Source organism: Vulpes vulpes, chromosome 9 (genome assembly GCF_048418805.1).
Source record: "Vulpes vulpes isolate BD-2025 chromosome 9, VulVul3, whole genome shotgun sequence".
Taxonomy (NCBI): Eukaryota; Metazoa; Chordata; class Mammalia; order Carnivora; family Canidae; genus Vulpes; species Vulpes vulpes.
The window spans coordinates 104,966,341-104,980,569 of NC_132788.1; the positions used below are offsets into that span (position 1 = coordinate 104,966,341).

Sequence of the window (14,229 nt, forward strand, 5' to 3'; positions counted from 1 at the left end):
GGGGTTCCTGGCCTCAAACTACGGTCCAGCGGTCAGGCCTCGTCTGGGGTCAGGGCTCCGTCCAGGTTGGGAGGGCTCAACCAGAGAGATTAACGCTCAGGCTCAGGGTAGGTCGAGGGTCGGAAGGGAGTGGGGAAGTCTGGATTTCAGGTTGATTGTCCGGGCTCAGTTGCAGCTAAGGACTCAGCCCGGAGTTGGTGTGTTCAGCCCCCCGTCCCCGACGACACCTCCAGCTTGGGATCTGTGGGTGGGCTTCTAGTTGCCTCACTCTAGGGTTCGAAGAGTCTCCGCCTAAGGCTGGAATTCAGCCCAGGGTCATAGGTCATCCTAGGGTCAAGATTGAGCCTGGGGCTAGGTTTCGGCCTTTCCTGGATCAGCAAGATTAGAACAGGACAGGCCTCCGCAGACGTGCCTGTTTACCAAAAGCCAGTGCTCTGGCTGGGAGCCACCTCCTCAGGGTAAAGAGGGGAAGTCCGTCCTGAGGGATATTGGGAAATGTAGTTTTTGAATGCCCTGTTGCGCTGTCTGGTCTCCCTGCATTCTGGGTAATGTAGTCCTGGACCGATCTTCAGTTGGGCGTGGGTGGAGGAATTCCGCTCCAAGGGCGGGATGTCGGATCCCGCAGAACTGGTTAGGTGGACTGTTGAGCCAATGACATCAGCACAGTCTCCCTAGTGATTGGTGACGGCGGAGGCGGGGTTAAGTAGCGTCAGCAGCCCATTCGGAGCTCGCGATGTCCATTTGGCGTCGTGCGAGGGGGACGGTGCGGATTTCCGAGGAAGCGGCGGCTGATTGGCTGGGCGCGCTGGACGCGCCGGAGGGACGGCCCCCGCCGTGCGGCGATTGGCTCACCCGTCGGCGGGTGGGGGCGTCAGAGGCGGTGTCGGGGGAGGTGGCGGCTCCAGAGATGGCAGTGAGCGAGAGGAGGGGGCTCGCCCGCCGGAGCCCCGCGGAGTGGGGGCAGCGGCTACTGCTGCTGCTGCTCCTGGACAGCTGCTCTGGGCGCATCCACCGGCTGGCGCTGACGGTGAGTCCCTCCGCGCGGCGGGCGGCGGTGGGGGGCGCAGTTCTGTCCCCAGGAAGCCCCTGGTTTGGAGTGGTCTCGTCCTACCTCCCCCTCTGCTTACGCGGGATGGAGCGGTCCGCCGCCCCCCCCGCTTCCAGGCCCCGAGTGGTCTCGTCCGAGGAGTCCCCCTCGGTCCTCGCTCGCGGCTGCGAGGCCGCCCCCGCTAGGCTCATGCCCCACCCACTAGGGGGTAGGACTTCACCTCCCCGGGAGCCCCAGCTTTTAGTCCTGTGTGTGCATCCTCGGGGTCCCTCTGGGGCGCTGGGGCCCTGGGGGAGTCCCCGGGGCTTGTAGAACCGGGTCCCCTGGGCACTCGCTGGGATCTTGGGAGCTGCACACTTGTCTGGGAGGTCGGGGCTCCGCACGCCAAGATGAAGAACTCCGCTTTTGGGGTGGTGCTCACCCACTGCCCAGACTTCCAGGTGCCCTTCCTGGACTCGCAGAGCAGCGGCTGGAGGAGCTGGGGCCACCCTGTTCTGTTGCCACCTCGCGCCAGAGCCGTGGGGCGGGGCTGGTGGGGAGAGGTCTGAGCTGCCTCTGCCTCCTTGGTCTCCGGCAGGGGGAGAAGCGAGCCGAGATCCCGCTGAACAGCTTCGGCTTCTACGCCAATGGCTCCCTGGAGGTGGACCTGAGCCTCCTGCGGCTGGGCCTCCGGGAGACAGAAGAGAAGACCCCGCTGGTGAGGGGCTTTGAGGACTTTGCTGGAGGAGGGCGAGGTGCACAAGTGTCCCACCACCACCAGCACCACCACCACGATGAGAGGTGGCTCAGCCTCTCATCCGTGGGATTTTGGGCAAATCCATTGGCCTCTCTGAGCCTCCGTGTCCTCCTCATCTGTAACATGGGAATAATAAGACCTCGTGCAATATGTGCAACCCTGAGCGGGGGTTGGTGGAGGGAGGGCACACCAATGCACAAGGTATCCCCAGTTCCCGCAGTCGGAACGAGTAGCCAGCAATTTTTTTTTTTTTTGAATGCCCACTGAGTACCAGGTAATCAGGCAAAGCACTTTCCACGGGTCCGTTCTCTCACAGCCACCTCTCAGGGATGCTGTGCAAATGTTACACCTGTAAACCCACCTTGACAGATGTTCACACAAGCTCAGAGGTATGTGCCTTGCTCAGAGCCTCAGCGCCTGGATGCAAACCCACGTGTGCCGGATTCCACAGGTCAAGGCTGGAGGCCATCAACATTTTATCTATTTTTACTTCTTTATTACATTAACATTTTAATTGAGTGAAAACAAGGTGGGCTAGGTCCAGAGGACCTGCCCCTGCAGGAAGTGACATCCAAGTTGAGAGGCACAGGATGGTTAGGAGCTAAGAGTATGAGGGGCCCCGGGGCAGGACAGGTTGTTGGAAGATTCCACGAGTGACTGTGGGACCTAGCACACAGTAGGTGTTCAGTACATTTGAGATGATGTTTTGCTTGCTGCTAAAAGAGGTGGCTTGGGGAGGTCCCTGCGCAATCCCTCATTTCCTCCCCTTTTCTTTCCACCTGCCAGGTGGGGTTCAGTCTGACTCGGGTTCAGTCTGGCAGCATTCGATCCTACTCAGTGAGTGGAGGAGGAGATGGTGGAGGGGGTGAGGAGGGCCTGGGATGTCTGTCCTTTACATCAGGAGCCAAGGGCCCCTGTTCTTTCTCGCAGGGAGGGGAGCAAGAAGTGACCCTCCCTTGCAAGGTAGATGGGGAGGGGACAGGGTGGGGCTGGGCTAGGGAGGCGGTAACCAAGACACCCTCCTACGCACTCCCCAGACCCCGAACCCCCACGACTGTCCTCTCCGGAAAAACAGTAGCAACCTCCTGGTTCTCTTCCTCATCAACACCAAGGATCTGCGGTATGTTGATGGGTCGGGGGCTCCATCATTCATACTTGTTGAATGTGTCATATGTCCCAGGGAGCATCCTGTGAGCTTTCACAGGTGTTAACTCGTCGACTCTTGATGCTGACATTATCCCCCATTCTGAAAGAAAAAACTGAGGCCCAAGAACCAGAGTCCAACAATACCGTGTAGCCTGTCTATAGATGCATTTTCATTTTAAATAATGCACTTACGTGGAATAAGTCAGCGTTGCAGAAAGTGATGGTCACTGGTGGGGCAGCCGTCTTTTTTTTTTTTAAATTTTTTTTTTTAATTTTATTTATTTATGATAGTCATACAGAGAGAAAGAGAGAGGCAGAGACACAGGCAGAGGGAGAAGCAGGCTCCATGCGCCGGGAGCCTGATGTGGGATTCGATCCCGGGTCTCCAGGATCGCGCCCTGGGCCAAAGGCAGGCGCCAAACCGCTGCGCCACCCAGGGATCCCGGGGCAGCCGTCTTGAGGGGTGGTGGCCAGTGCTGGAACTGGGTGCCCACTGATTCAGCCTGATGCCAAGCCTCACAAAGGAGATCTGAGGGCCCAAGGGACCATCGAGTCCCTCTGCACACGTTGTACAGATGATCTAAGCCATCAGTCTCCTGGCCTCACCCCCGGGGCCCCCATCCTCACCCCAGGGTCCAGGTGCGGAGGTATGGGGACCAGAAGAAGCTGTTCATCTCTCCTGGGCTCCTCCCCGAAGTGCCCTCTGAACCAGGGCCCTCGAAACCAGAGCTCACAGTCACCCCTAAAGTGGGCAGCGGTGAGTCAGGCTGGGCCGTGGGAGCAGGGAGGGTGGATGGCCAGGGCTGCTTGGCCTACCTCCCATTTTTTCTGTTGTCCGTCCTAAAGTCATTCACTTGCCCCCTCTAGGGACCATCGCTGTGCTCAGCAAGGCCCAGTCAAAACCCACAGTGTCCCAGGAAGACCAGCAGGTTCGAGGAAGCCAGGGCAGGAGGGAGGACTGTCTCTTGGGGGCAGGGGGAGGGGGGGGTCGCGGGGGGGGGGGGTGACATACGGAGAGCCAGGCCCAGGGCCAGCTGATGTGGGCCTTCTGTCCCCTCAGGGCCTCAGTGGGAAGGACAGCGAACTGGTCCTGGGGCTTGGGCATCTCAACAATTCCTACAACTTCAGTGTGAGTGTCGGGGTGCACCCGTGGCCCCCCTCCCCCCCCAGAGCGGGGACCACCGGGCTGACTCCCCTTCTCCCCCTGTCCCCGCCGCCCAGTTCCACGTGGTGATCGGCTCTCGGGCCGAGGAAGGCCAGTACAGCCTCAACTTCCACAACTGCTACAACTCGGAGCCGGGCCGGGAGCAGCCGTTCGACCTCACGGTGAGCAGAGGCGGCTGCGCCCAGGCCTGAGAGCTGGGGTGCCCATCTGGTGTTGTGCCCATCTGGGGGGAGCTCGGGAGCGGGCAGGTGTGAAACCCCCACTCCCCGCTGCGGCCTCCCTCCCCAGGTCATGATTCGGGAGAAGAACCCCGAGGGCTTCCTGTCGGCGGCGGAAATCCCCCTGTTCAAGCTGTACCTGGTCATGTCTGCCTGCTTCCTGGCAGCCGGCATCTTCTGGGTGTCCGTCCTCTGCAGGAACACGTAATGCCCTGGCCCCTGGGGGTCCCCCACCTCCCCTGGTCACAGCCATTCCCCTCCCCCCCCACTGATGCCCCCGCCCCCTCCCTCCCGCCAGGTACAACGTCTTCAAGATCCACTGGCTCATGGCGGCCCTCGCTTTCACCAAGAGCATCTCCCTCCTTTTCCACAGTGTGAGAGCCTTGGGCGGGGAGCAGAAGGGGGCGGGCTGGGGTCTCTGGGTCCAGGAAGAAGCCCGTGCAGCCCACTCCCCAAGTCTCTGCAGCCCCCGGGCTTGGGAGTTCATCTGTCCACCACCCCCCCCATCCACATATCCAGCCATTGCATCACAGTGGCCACCAGCTGGCCACCCAACTCAGCTGTCTGCCTGTCCGTCCTGTCTGTCTGTGACTGTCTGCCCTTCAGTCTGACGGTCCACTGGCGCAGCTCTGATCCTCCCCCCGTCTGTCCATCCAGCTGTGAGTCGCCCTCCTCTGTCAGGGCCACGACTGCCCATTTCTGCGTCCACTTGCCATCCTGATCATAACTGTCGGTTCTGTCAACCTTGTGCCCACCATGCCACCCTGACCGTCCATGTCCCTAAACCACCACCATCCTCCCAATTGTACCACCGGCCACCCACACGTCCGTCTGTCTGACCATCCATCCATCCACCCACCTCCAGATCAACTACTACTTCATCAACAGCCAGGGCCACCCCATCGAAGGCCTCGCTATCATGCACTACATCACACACCTGTGAGTGCCCTTCTCTGTGGCAGGTGGGGGGAGTGGGCTGGGGAGAGCTGGGCACCGTCCCCCTCACCACACACACCCTCCCCAGGCTGAAGGGCGCTCTCCTCTTCATCACCATCGCCTTGATCGGCTCCGGCTGGGCCTTCGTCAAGTACGTCCTGTCAGACAAGGAGAAGAAGATCTTCGGGATCGTGATTCCACTGCAGGTGCACCTGGGTGGCAGGTGGGGGTGGGGGTGGGGGGGCAGGCATGCGTGCACCCTCGGGGCACACCTACCCACCCACCCCACAGGTCCTGGCCAACGTGGCCTACATTGTCATCGAGTCCCGCGAGGAGGGCGCCAGTGATTATAGGCTCTGGAAGGAGATCCTTTTCCTGGTGGATCTCATCTGCTGTGGCACCATCCTCTTCCCTGTGGTCTGGTGAGGATCCTACATCTGACCCCTGCTAGCTGACCCCTGCCGGAGGCTGAGACCCTGCTCCTTGTAAATGTGACAGGAGGTAGTGCTGACGGCTGTCTGGGTCCCCCGTCTGGTTCCAGGTCCATCCGGCATCTCCAGGACGCATCTGGCACTGATGGAAAGGGTGAGGCCCTGGTCCCAGGACCTGCTATTCCCCAGCCCCTGTCCTGCTCCAGATCCCTCTTTCTGACCCCTGGATGTCCCATCCCTTCCCTCCCCACCGGCTGCCCCTTCCTGCCTGTCCCCTGAACATCCCCCTCCAGCCTTCCTGTCCCTTGGACTCTCCCCAAAATGACCCTCCTCCATACCTCTCCCCCTCCCCGTACCCCCTCAATCTCTGTGCACACCTGTCAGTGGCGGTGAACCTGGCCAAGCTGAAGCTGTTTCGGCATTACTACATCATGGTAGGAGCCCTGTTCTCACTCAGGGAAGTGTCTGGGGGTGTTTTTGTTTTTGTGTTTTGCCGGGGGGTGCGTACAACCAGCCCATTGGTGTACCCACTCTAAGCCCTCCCTCTGCCATCGCTTTGAGCCCCGACACTCTGCCCCTGTCCCGGCAGGTCATCTGTTACGTCTACTTCACGCGGATCATCGCCATCCTGCTGCAGGTGGCTGTGCCCTTCCAGTGGCAGTGGCTGCACCAGGTGAGGATCGAGACCACAAGCTGGGGGGAGGGGCGCAGGCCAGACTACAGCTGGGGGGTAGGGGAAATGCCTGACACTCCCACTCCCCTTGCCCCCCAGCTCTTGGTAGAGGGCTCCACTCTGGCCTTCTTCGTGCTTACCGGCTACAAGTTCCAGCCTGCAGGCAACAACCCTTACCTACAGCTGCCCCAGGAGGATGAGGAGGACATGCAGATGGAGCAGATGTGAGTCCTGAGTCACAGGGGTGGGCAGGGCAGTGGGGAGTGTGGCGGCTTCCCAGGCAGAGTGGGCAGGGCCAGGGCTCTGGGGATGGAGGGGGCCCAGCCTGGCAGGCCGCTCCAGGGCTGGGTTTGATGGGTGCTGGGTGGGCGGGACTGAGCGCTCCTCAACTCCTGGACCACCTCCTTGCTATTTGCCTCCAGAATGACCGATTCTGGGTTCCGGGAAGGCCTGTCCAAGGTCAACAAAACAGCCAGCGGGCGGGAACTTTTGTGATCCTCCCCTGTGTCTGGGACCGTCCTGCTTCCCCCACCTCCCGCCTCCGCCCTCTGCGTACACGTTCCTCACTCTAGCTGTGCTCCCAAAGCACACATATGTGTTGGGGTGGAGAGTGGGGTGTGTGTGGCGGGGGAGGAAGGTGCCTGGGTGAGAGACTTGAGTTCCAGGAGCCCATTTGGAAGAGAGCCCCTTCTTCCCCCAAGATTTGGGCAGCCCTGTCCCTGCCCCTGAGCCACCCGCCACTTGCAGCTGTACAATAATGACCAATCTGTTTTGCTACCCTGGTTTCTTTGCCTTTCTGGGTGTTGAGGCCTAACACAGAGGTTGTGTTTACAATTTAGAAACCTGTATTCATTGTGGAGGGCGGGTTGTAGGATCCGTTTTACATATTCAGTAAATATCAGTTGAACAACTGCTCTGTGCCTGGCCCTGGGCTGGATGCTGAGGACAGGGCAATGACCCGGGCCCATGGTTGGGGGCGGGGGACAGGCAGGGAGAGGGCTGAGTCCTCAGGCAGTTCCATCACAGGGCCTTGACCCAGCCTGGGAATTCAGGGAAAGTTGAACAGAAGCAGTGGGAAGGACAGCAGGCCCAGGTGAGGGGACAGCCCTTGCAAAGGCTGGAGGGGAGGCAAATAGGGCGGTTGGCAGGCCCCACACTGAAGACTATTGGTAATCGTGGCTAACACGTAGTGATTGCTACGTGCCACACCCTCTTCTAAGGCATCTGTTGACCCTAATTCCTATTAAAAAGCCTGGGAGACACAGAGAGGCCAAGTAACTTGCCCAGGGCCACACAGCTCACCAGTTGGGAGACTCGGGACTCAAAACCCCAGCAGGCCGGTTTCAGAGCTGCACTTAACCACTGTGTGTGCTGCCCCTCTGCTCCTGGGCTCAATGCAACCAAACCTTTTGACCTGTGGCCCCCCCCCCTTTTCTAAAGATTTTATTTATTTTTTCGTGAGAGAGGCAGAGACACAGGCAGAGGGAGAAGCAGGCTCCCTGTGGGGAGCCCAATGTGGGACTCGATTCCAGGACCCCAGGATCATGACCTGAGCCAAAAGCAGACGCTCAACCACTGAGCCACCCAGGTGCCCCGACCTTGCCCCCTTTGTTGAGTGACCCTGGATAAGTGGTTTCACCTGTTTCCCAACATGGAAAATGGGGGTCCCACCAGGTCGCTGAGGATCACACATGATAATGCTGTGAGCCTGACCTTGCGTGAACTGCCCTGAACTTTGAGGAATGACCTCGGATTAGGGATGCACCTGTGCACACACGTAGGCAGCTCCAGAGATATAGTTCGTCTCCTGTCCTCCGTCCCGTCCCCTTCAGCTGGAGCACCTTGAGCCCCTTTCGGAGCTCTGGGAAATACTTTTTTGGGCGGGAGGGTTGCACAGGCATGGGACAATGAATGGGTAGAGAATTGGGCTGGGGTCAAGTCTTCCTGCAAACGGAAACAAGTATAACGGGCCCAGATGAATAAATAGTCCAGCCAGACAAGGAAGTGGAGAGGCATTGCAGACTGAGGAAGTTATGCAGCAAGGCAGAGAAGCCCAGAATAGCCTACGAGTCCCACTGCAGGGCTGGCAGGGATGGGGGCAGGGGGGAGGGGGAGCAGCTGGCAGGAGCCTAAAGACACAGACACAGTTGGACTTCGTGCCAGTGCCTGCAGGAGCCACGGAAAAGTTGAAAGCAGGGAAAGACATGGCCATACAGGGCCGAGTTTTTTTTACTCCCTGTGCGTGCAGGGGTGGGCAGGATCAGGCTCCCCAAAGACATCCACATCCAGTCCCCAGAACCTGCCAACGTTAAGTTACACGACAAAAGGCACCCTGCGGCTGTGATTTAGTTAAAGACCCTGAGACAGAAGGTGATCCTTGGACTCTACCCAGTGTCATCACCAGGATCCTTGTAAGAGGCGGGCGGTGACGTCTGTCAGAGAAGGGGTGACTGGGGCTGGGAGGGTGGTGTGCTGCGGGGCTGGAGGGAGGGGCCGCCAGGCACGGAGAGAAGCGGCCTCCAGAAGCAGAAGAAGCAGGAAGAGGATTCCTCCCCTGGAGCCTCCCAAAGGAACGCAGCCCTGCCCACACCTCGATTGCAGATCTCTGCCCTCCAGACCTGTAAGATAATAAATAGGTGTTCTTTTAAGCCACCAAATTCGTGGTCATTTGTTACAGCAGCCGTCAGAAACTCATACGGTTTAGGAGCAGGGGCTCAGGAGCCCAGCTCCTGCCAGCTAGAGGATCTTGGGCAGGTGGCCAAAGCCCTCAGTTTCTTGGTCTGTAACGTAGGGGTGCAGAACACACGAGGTTCGTGAGATAGATGAGGTGCTGTGTCTGGGCCTCACGGAGCCCTTCGCCTCGTTAGTGTGCACGCCTGTACTCGACATCATAATTTTGTAGGATCACAAAGCTGTGTTTTTAGAAAAAAAAAAAAAAAAAAGGTCCCCAGTTGCTGTAGAGTAGGTGGGTTAGAAGAAGTCTGCAGCAGAGAGGCTGCACACAGAGAATGCAGGGGACGGAGAAAGGGAGTTGTGGGGACCCCTGGCCCGGAGGCCTGCCAGGCCTATCCCCGAAATAAGGCACCAAGGAGGAGGAGCAGGTGTTGGGAAAAATAAAAATACAGTCCAAGCGCCTCGAGCACTCGCTACGTGCCGGGCACCGGGCTGACCATCCTGCCTGCCGATGCCACCCATCTGTCACCCCAAGACTCAGAGGGACGTTCCGTGGCTGCGACGGTCCCGTTTACAGGTTAGGAACAGAGGCTGGGAGCAGGTGCAGCTGGAGTCAAAACCCTTCTGGCCCTGCATCCTCCAGGGCAGGGGACCCTGGTGCCCAGGTCTCTGCTGAGCGTGAGGGGCGGGGGCTGGGGGCAGGAACCAAGGGGCAGATCAGACTCAACCAGGGCAAGTTTACCTTCCAGTTAATGGGTAATAAATAGAGGGAGAAGCGAAAGCTCTCTCGGGTTGCATGGGAGGGGGAGGGAAATTCTCAGAAGGCAGTGTAGCAAGGACCCCACTCTGGAAGTGAGGGGTCAGGAGGGAGGGGAGACCTGCCCCTCCCGGCCTGGCACCAGCACTGCCTCTGATGGGTGAGAGGAAGGGGTGCAGCAGGGAAGAAACTGCACTCTGGCAGGCCTGGGGTGGCAGAGGGGGCACATCCCCGCCCCCACAACCCATCCCCACTTCCTTCCCTTTCTTTCCTTGCCCGTCCAGTGAGAGTGGCAGGATGAAATACAAGACACCCAGTTCAATTTGAATTGCAGATAAACAGCAAATACTTTGTTTTTGTTAAGTATGTCCCAGATACCCTACCGAGCTCTAGCAGCCCAGCTCCCCCTCCCTCCTGCCTGGAATGCAGGGCAGGGTGCACCAGCTAACTGGAAGTGCCATCCCCCCCTGAGCCTCCTCTTTCTCCCCCGGCTGCCTTATCTTGCCTGCCAGCCACCTCCCACACTTGTGAGTGCACATGCACAGGGCCAGGAAGAAGCCTCAAAGAATTCCTTCCCTCCTAGCAGGCCCTGCGGGTCGGGGCCAGGACACTTCCCAGACTTGCACCACCATGGGCATGAGGCTTCCCTCCAAGCCCAGGGTCCGAAGCATCAGAGCACCTTTCATTGTCAAAATCCGCAGGAACTATCATCGATCCCAGCCCACCATCCAGCGGCATGAACTAAGGCTCTGAGAAAGAAGGAACCAAGCCTGGCAGCCTGGCAGCCTGGCAGGGAGGCAGAAGCCAGCGGCAACACCTGCCCAGGGACCAGACACCGTCAAACCACAGAGCCCCAAGTGTTTAAGGCTACGATGAATTCAGGAAACGGGGTGGGTTTGGGTGGGGAGGAGGATAGATGGAGTCATGGGGCGGGTTGTTGGGAGATGCTAGCAGGTTCCCCTTTCCCCCCTCCCGCGTTTCAGAAGTCTAATCTCAATTCTGGATGGTAAGCAGGGGTTTGCACTGTCCCTCCTTCCAAAGAAGGGGTGTTGCAATCAAAGCAGACAGGGGCCAAGTTTGTTCTGTTTCTCCATGCCTCCCTCCCCACTCCAGGCATGCAGACAGCCAGGAAAGGAGCGTGGTTTACAGGAAATCCTCGCTGAATTCCCCATTAACCCCTTCCTTGGAACTTTAGAGACCAGCCCTTCAGAGGATCGGGATCCTCCACCGACAGACCAGTTGCCTCCTGTGCTGGGGACTTCACACCCCCTTTACCCCCACCCCCACCCCCAGACACACAACCTTGCTGGAGATCCCACAGAAGCACATCAAAATGACAGAGGGGCAAAAAAAAAGCAAACAGAGCTTTGCCAACAGGCTGTCAGGGGTGAGGCGGTGGGGAGAGATCACTAATTTCCTGCGGGGTCAGTGGGTATGTAAATCAATAGTTACAGAGGGACGTACTGCAGCGTCTAGCCAGGTCCTTCCTGCTGGTTGCCTTATCACGGCAATAACAACCCTGTGAAGTGGCTGCTATCATCACCTCCTTTTACACGGGGAAACTGAGGCTCGCAGTGGTTATTAATCAGGTGCCCAAGGTTTAGCACTAATAAGTGTCAGAGCTGGAGGGTGATTGCAGGCTCAAAATCACTCGCTGGAGAGAACATGATTTGCAATCACGGAAGTCCGTCCACGGGGAAGAGGCTGGTCACCTTTACACAACACAACGTGGGGCAGCTGCCGGTGAGAACGAGGAAGCTCTCTTGGCACTGATGTGAAATAATCTCTAAGGGATATGGTTTACGAAAAAGCGAGGCGTCACCCGGGTGGAGAGACCAGTAAGAAGGGCAGGTAGAGAATGCCGATCATTTGGGGTTTTTAAAAGATTTTATTTATTCATGAGAGACACAGAAAGAGGGGCAGAGACACAGGCAGAGGGAGAAGCAGGCTCCCTGCAGATCCCCCAGACCCGGGATCACACCCTGAGCTAAAGGCAGATGCTCAACCACTGAGCCACCCAGGCGTCCCCCAATCATTTGTTTTTAAAACCTGAGAACATTTATAAATGCATAAGATACCTCTGGAAGGAAACAAGGTATTTGGTTGCGATGTGACACCCGAGATTTGAATGTTTGCCACCAGGAATAGGAAAATCGCCTTTTCCCTGAGTGTCTACTCGCACCTTCTTGCTGTGGAACCACATGAAGATGTCAGGTATTCATACCAAAACCCTAAATACAATTTGCAACGATAGTAATACCAATATCTTAAGGGAATGTTGATGAAAGAGGAAAAAGCTAGCAATATGGACTTTGCTCAATGATGACTTTTATTTTTTTTTTTTCTATTAACCATCATAGTCATTCAGGTAATGTCTGTCACCTGCCAAAGGTTTGGTTCATAAATGCACGCCAGAAGTGGACTGGGGGTCAGGCTCAGCTATCTGGGGTGCAGGCTCTCTGGCCTGCAGTGTTCCTTCACCACAAAGAAGCTGCCACGGGGAAAGGTTCACCAGCTGGCCTTGACCCTGAGGGAGGCCATGGCAAGGGGAAGGTGTGTTCATGTTGCAGGAGGACATGCCCTTGGGTTAGTTACCCCCGACACACTGGCCCCGGGGATTGAAAAACTTAGGAAATGGTATTGAGTAATCTGGGGCAGCTGCAGGGAGGGGGAGGCTACAGGAGCTGTGGGCTGGGCTGAAGGTGGGGGGAGGCTAGAGCCAGATAAAAGGCAATCCCCAACAGCCTCAGCTCATTCCCCCCCCAGTCCTCTCCCTCTGTCCTTCTGTCCCTTCTCTGTCCCTGCACCATGGGGCCTGCCTCGGGCCCCCGCCTGCTGCTGCTGCTGCTGCTGACCAGCCTCCCCCTGGCACTGGGGGACCCCATGTGAGTGGTCATGACCCCTCCCCAAACACGGCTACTTCTGAGGTTGGAGTGGTGGGGTCAGGTCCCAGGAGGATTCAGGGTGCATGCGGGTGCCTGTGCGGGCAGTGGGCAGTGGGTTGGAGTGATGGGGTCAGGTCCCAGGAGGATTCAGGGTGCATGCGGGTGCCTGTGTGGGCAGTGGGCAGTGGGCTGGAGTGATGGGGTCAGGTCCCAGGAGGATTCAGGGTGCATGCGGGTGCCTGTGCGGACAGTGGGCAGTGGGTTGGAGTGGTGGGGTCAGGTCCCAGGAGGATTCAGGGTGCATGCGGGTGCCTGTGCGGACAGTGGGCAGTGGGTTGGAGTGGTGGGGTCAGGTCCCAGGAGGATTCAGGGTGCATGCGGGTGCCTGTGCGGGCAGTGGGCAGTGGGTTGGAGTGATGGGGTCAGGTCCCAGGAGGATTCAGGGTGCATGCGGGTGCCTGTGCGGACAGTGGGCAGTGGGTTGGAGTGGTGGGGTCAGGTCGCAGGAGGATTCAGGGTGCATGTGGGTGCCTGTGCGGGCAGTGGGCAGTGGGTTGGGCTGTTAACGAATGCAGGCTGCCTGTGAGTTCAAGAGTTCATGAGTCGGGTGTTTGTGGAGTTCAGGGTGGTAACGCGGAGGGGGGTGCGGGTATTTCCAGAACCAAGCGTCTGCCGGTTTGGGGCACATGGGGTGTGGTGTTCAGTGATCCTGTGGCAGTACTGCTTTGGAAGCCCCGACATCTGACTACTGCATATGGGATTTGGGAGTTTCACGATGTGCGGGTGAGGGTTGGAATGTCAGGTCCCTAGAACGGCAGCGCCCTCCCATGCCCCACCCGCGCCGGCAGGTTCTCCATGATCACCCCCAACATCCTGCGGCTGGAGAACAAGGAGACCGTGGTGCTGGAGGCCCATGACCTGAAAGAAAACACTGAAGTCACCGTCACCGTCCACGACTTCCCGGCCAAGAAGCAAGTGCTGTTCAGAGAGAAAACCGATCTGACCAGCGCCAATCAGTACATGAGCACCGTCACCATCCAGGTGGGCACCTGCTGAAGCCCTGCAGCTCTCTGAGCACCTGGGAGCCTCCTCTTTCAATTAACCCCTCCCATCCCGAGCTCCTCTCCCCTGGGAGGTCCTCAGAGCCGCCCCTGCCACCTGCCGCTGAGCCCCCCTTCTCATCCCCTTCTCTGACCCCTACCTCCGAGTCCCCCTGCTCTCCCAACCTGGGCACACCAGGGAGACCAGAAGTGATGGGCAGGTGCTACTGGCAGGAGGGGCAGGGGTGGGCCCCACTGAATTCCTGGGGGCTGGATGTGGCCCAGGGGCCCGGAAAGACCCTCCTAATGATCCTCTGGTCGGTGCCTAGATGCCGGCCAACAAGGATGCAAAATCAGAGAAGGGAAGCAAGTTCGTGATTGTCCAGGCGGCCTTCGGGGCCACTGTGCTGGAGAAGGTGGTGCTGGTCAGCTTCCAGAGTGGGTACCTGTTCATCCAGACGGACAAGACCATCTACACCCCCAGCTCCACAGGTAAGGGGGTGGATGGCGGCTGGGGAGGG

The 14,229-nt window shown here is 58.6% G+C and overlaps 2 protein-coding genes across 3 annotated transcripts in view; both read left to right on the forward strand.

The window, feature by feature from the left end:
- The first annotated feature begins 755 nt into the window (after window positions 1–755).
- GPR108 (G protein-coupled receptor 108) lies at window positions 756–7,130 on the forward strand. Of its 2 annotated transcripts, XM_072721637.1 has the most exons (19): window positions 851–1,027; window positions 1,626–1,745; window positions 2,101–2,173; window positions 2,571–2,621; window positions 2,822–2,904; window positions 3,563–3,687; window positions 3,798–3,859; window positions 3,991–4,059; window positions 4,152–4,256; window positions 4,384–4,517; window positions 4,612–4,687; window positions 5,179–5,252; window positions 5,338–5,455; window positions 5,541–5,671; window positions 5,791–5,834; window positions 6,065–6,114; window positions 6,270–6,353; window positions 6,453–6,577; window positions 6,776–7,130. In XM_072721637.1, exons 3-19 carry the CDS (start codon window positions 2,114–2,116, stop codon window positions 6,846–6,848), a joined length of 1,464 nt encoding a protein of 487 aa, XP_072577738.1. In that variant the 5' UTR covers window positions 851–1,027; window positions 1,626–1,745; window positions 2,101–2,113; the 3' UTR covers window positions 6,849–7,130. The 2 variants fall into 2 exon arrangements, with proteins under 2 accessions (XP_072577737.1, XP_072577738.1); XM_072721636.1 differs by lacking the exon at window positions 2,101–2,173 and having other exon boundaries at window positions 756–1,027.
- A 2,685-nt stretch (window positions 7,131–9,815) lies between these two features.
- C3 (complement C3) overlaps window positions 9,816–14,229 on the forward strand; it is a 35,846-nt gene continuing 31,432 nt past the window's right edge. Inside the window, exons 1-6 of the mRNA XM_025988487.2 lie at window positions 9,816–9,943; window positions 10,485–10,673; window positions 11,926–11,997; window positions 12,144–12,668; window positions 13,517–13,709; window positions 14,038–14,200. Of these exons, the coding sequence (XP_025844272.2) occupies window positions 12,592–12,668; window positions 13,517–13,709; window positions 14,038–14,200 (433 nt within the window). The 5' untranslated portion in view covers window positions 9,816–9,943; window positions 10,485–10,673; window positions 11,926–11,997; window positions 12,144–12,591. The remainder of the gene's footprint in view (window positions 9,944–10,484; window positions 10,674–11,925; window positions 11,998–12,143; window positions 12,669–13,516; window positions 13,710–14,037; window positions 14,201–14,229) is intronic.

Bases quoted from the DNA above. Each gene is read 5' to 3' on its own strand.
- GPR108 (XM_072721636.1), top strand. From the start codon at position 908: ATGGCAGTGAGCGAGAGGAGGGGGCTCGCCCGCCGGAGCCCCGCGGAG. The intron at 3,860-3,990 runs GTTCGAGGAAGC...CTGTCCCCTCAG, and splicing joins TGTCCCAGGAAGACCAGCAG to GGCCTCAGTGGGAAGGACAG. The intron at 4,257-4,383 runs GTGAGCAGAGGC...CTCCCTCCCCAG, and splicing joins AGCAGCCGTTCGACCTCACG to GTCATGATTCGGGAGAAGAA.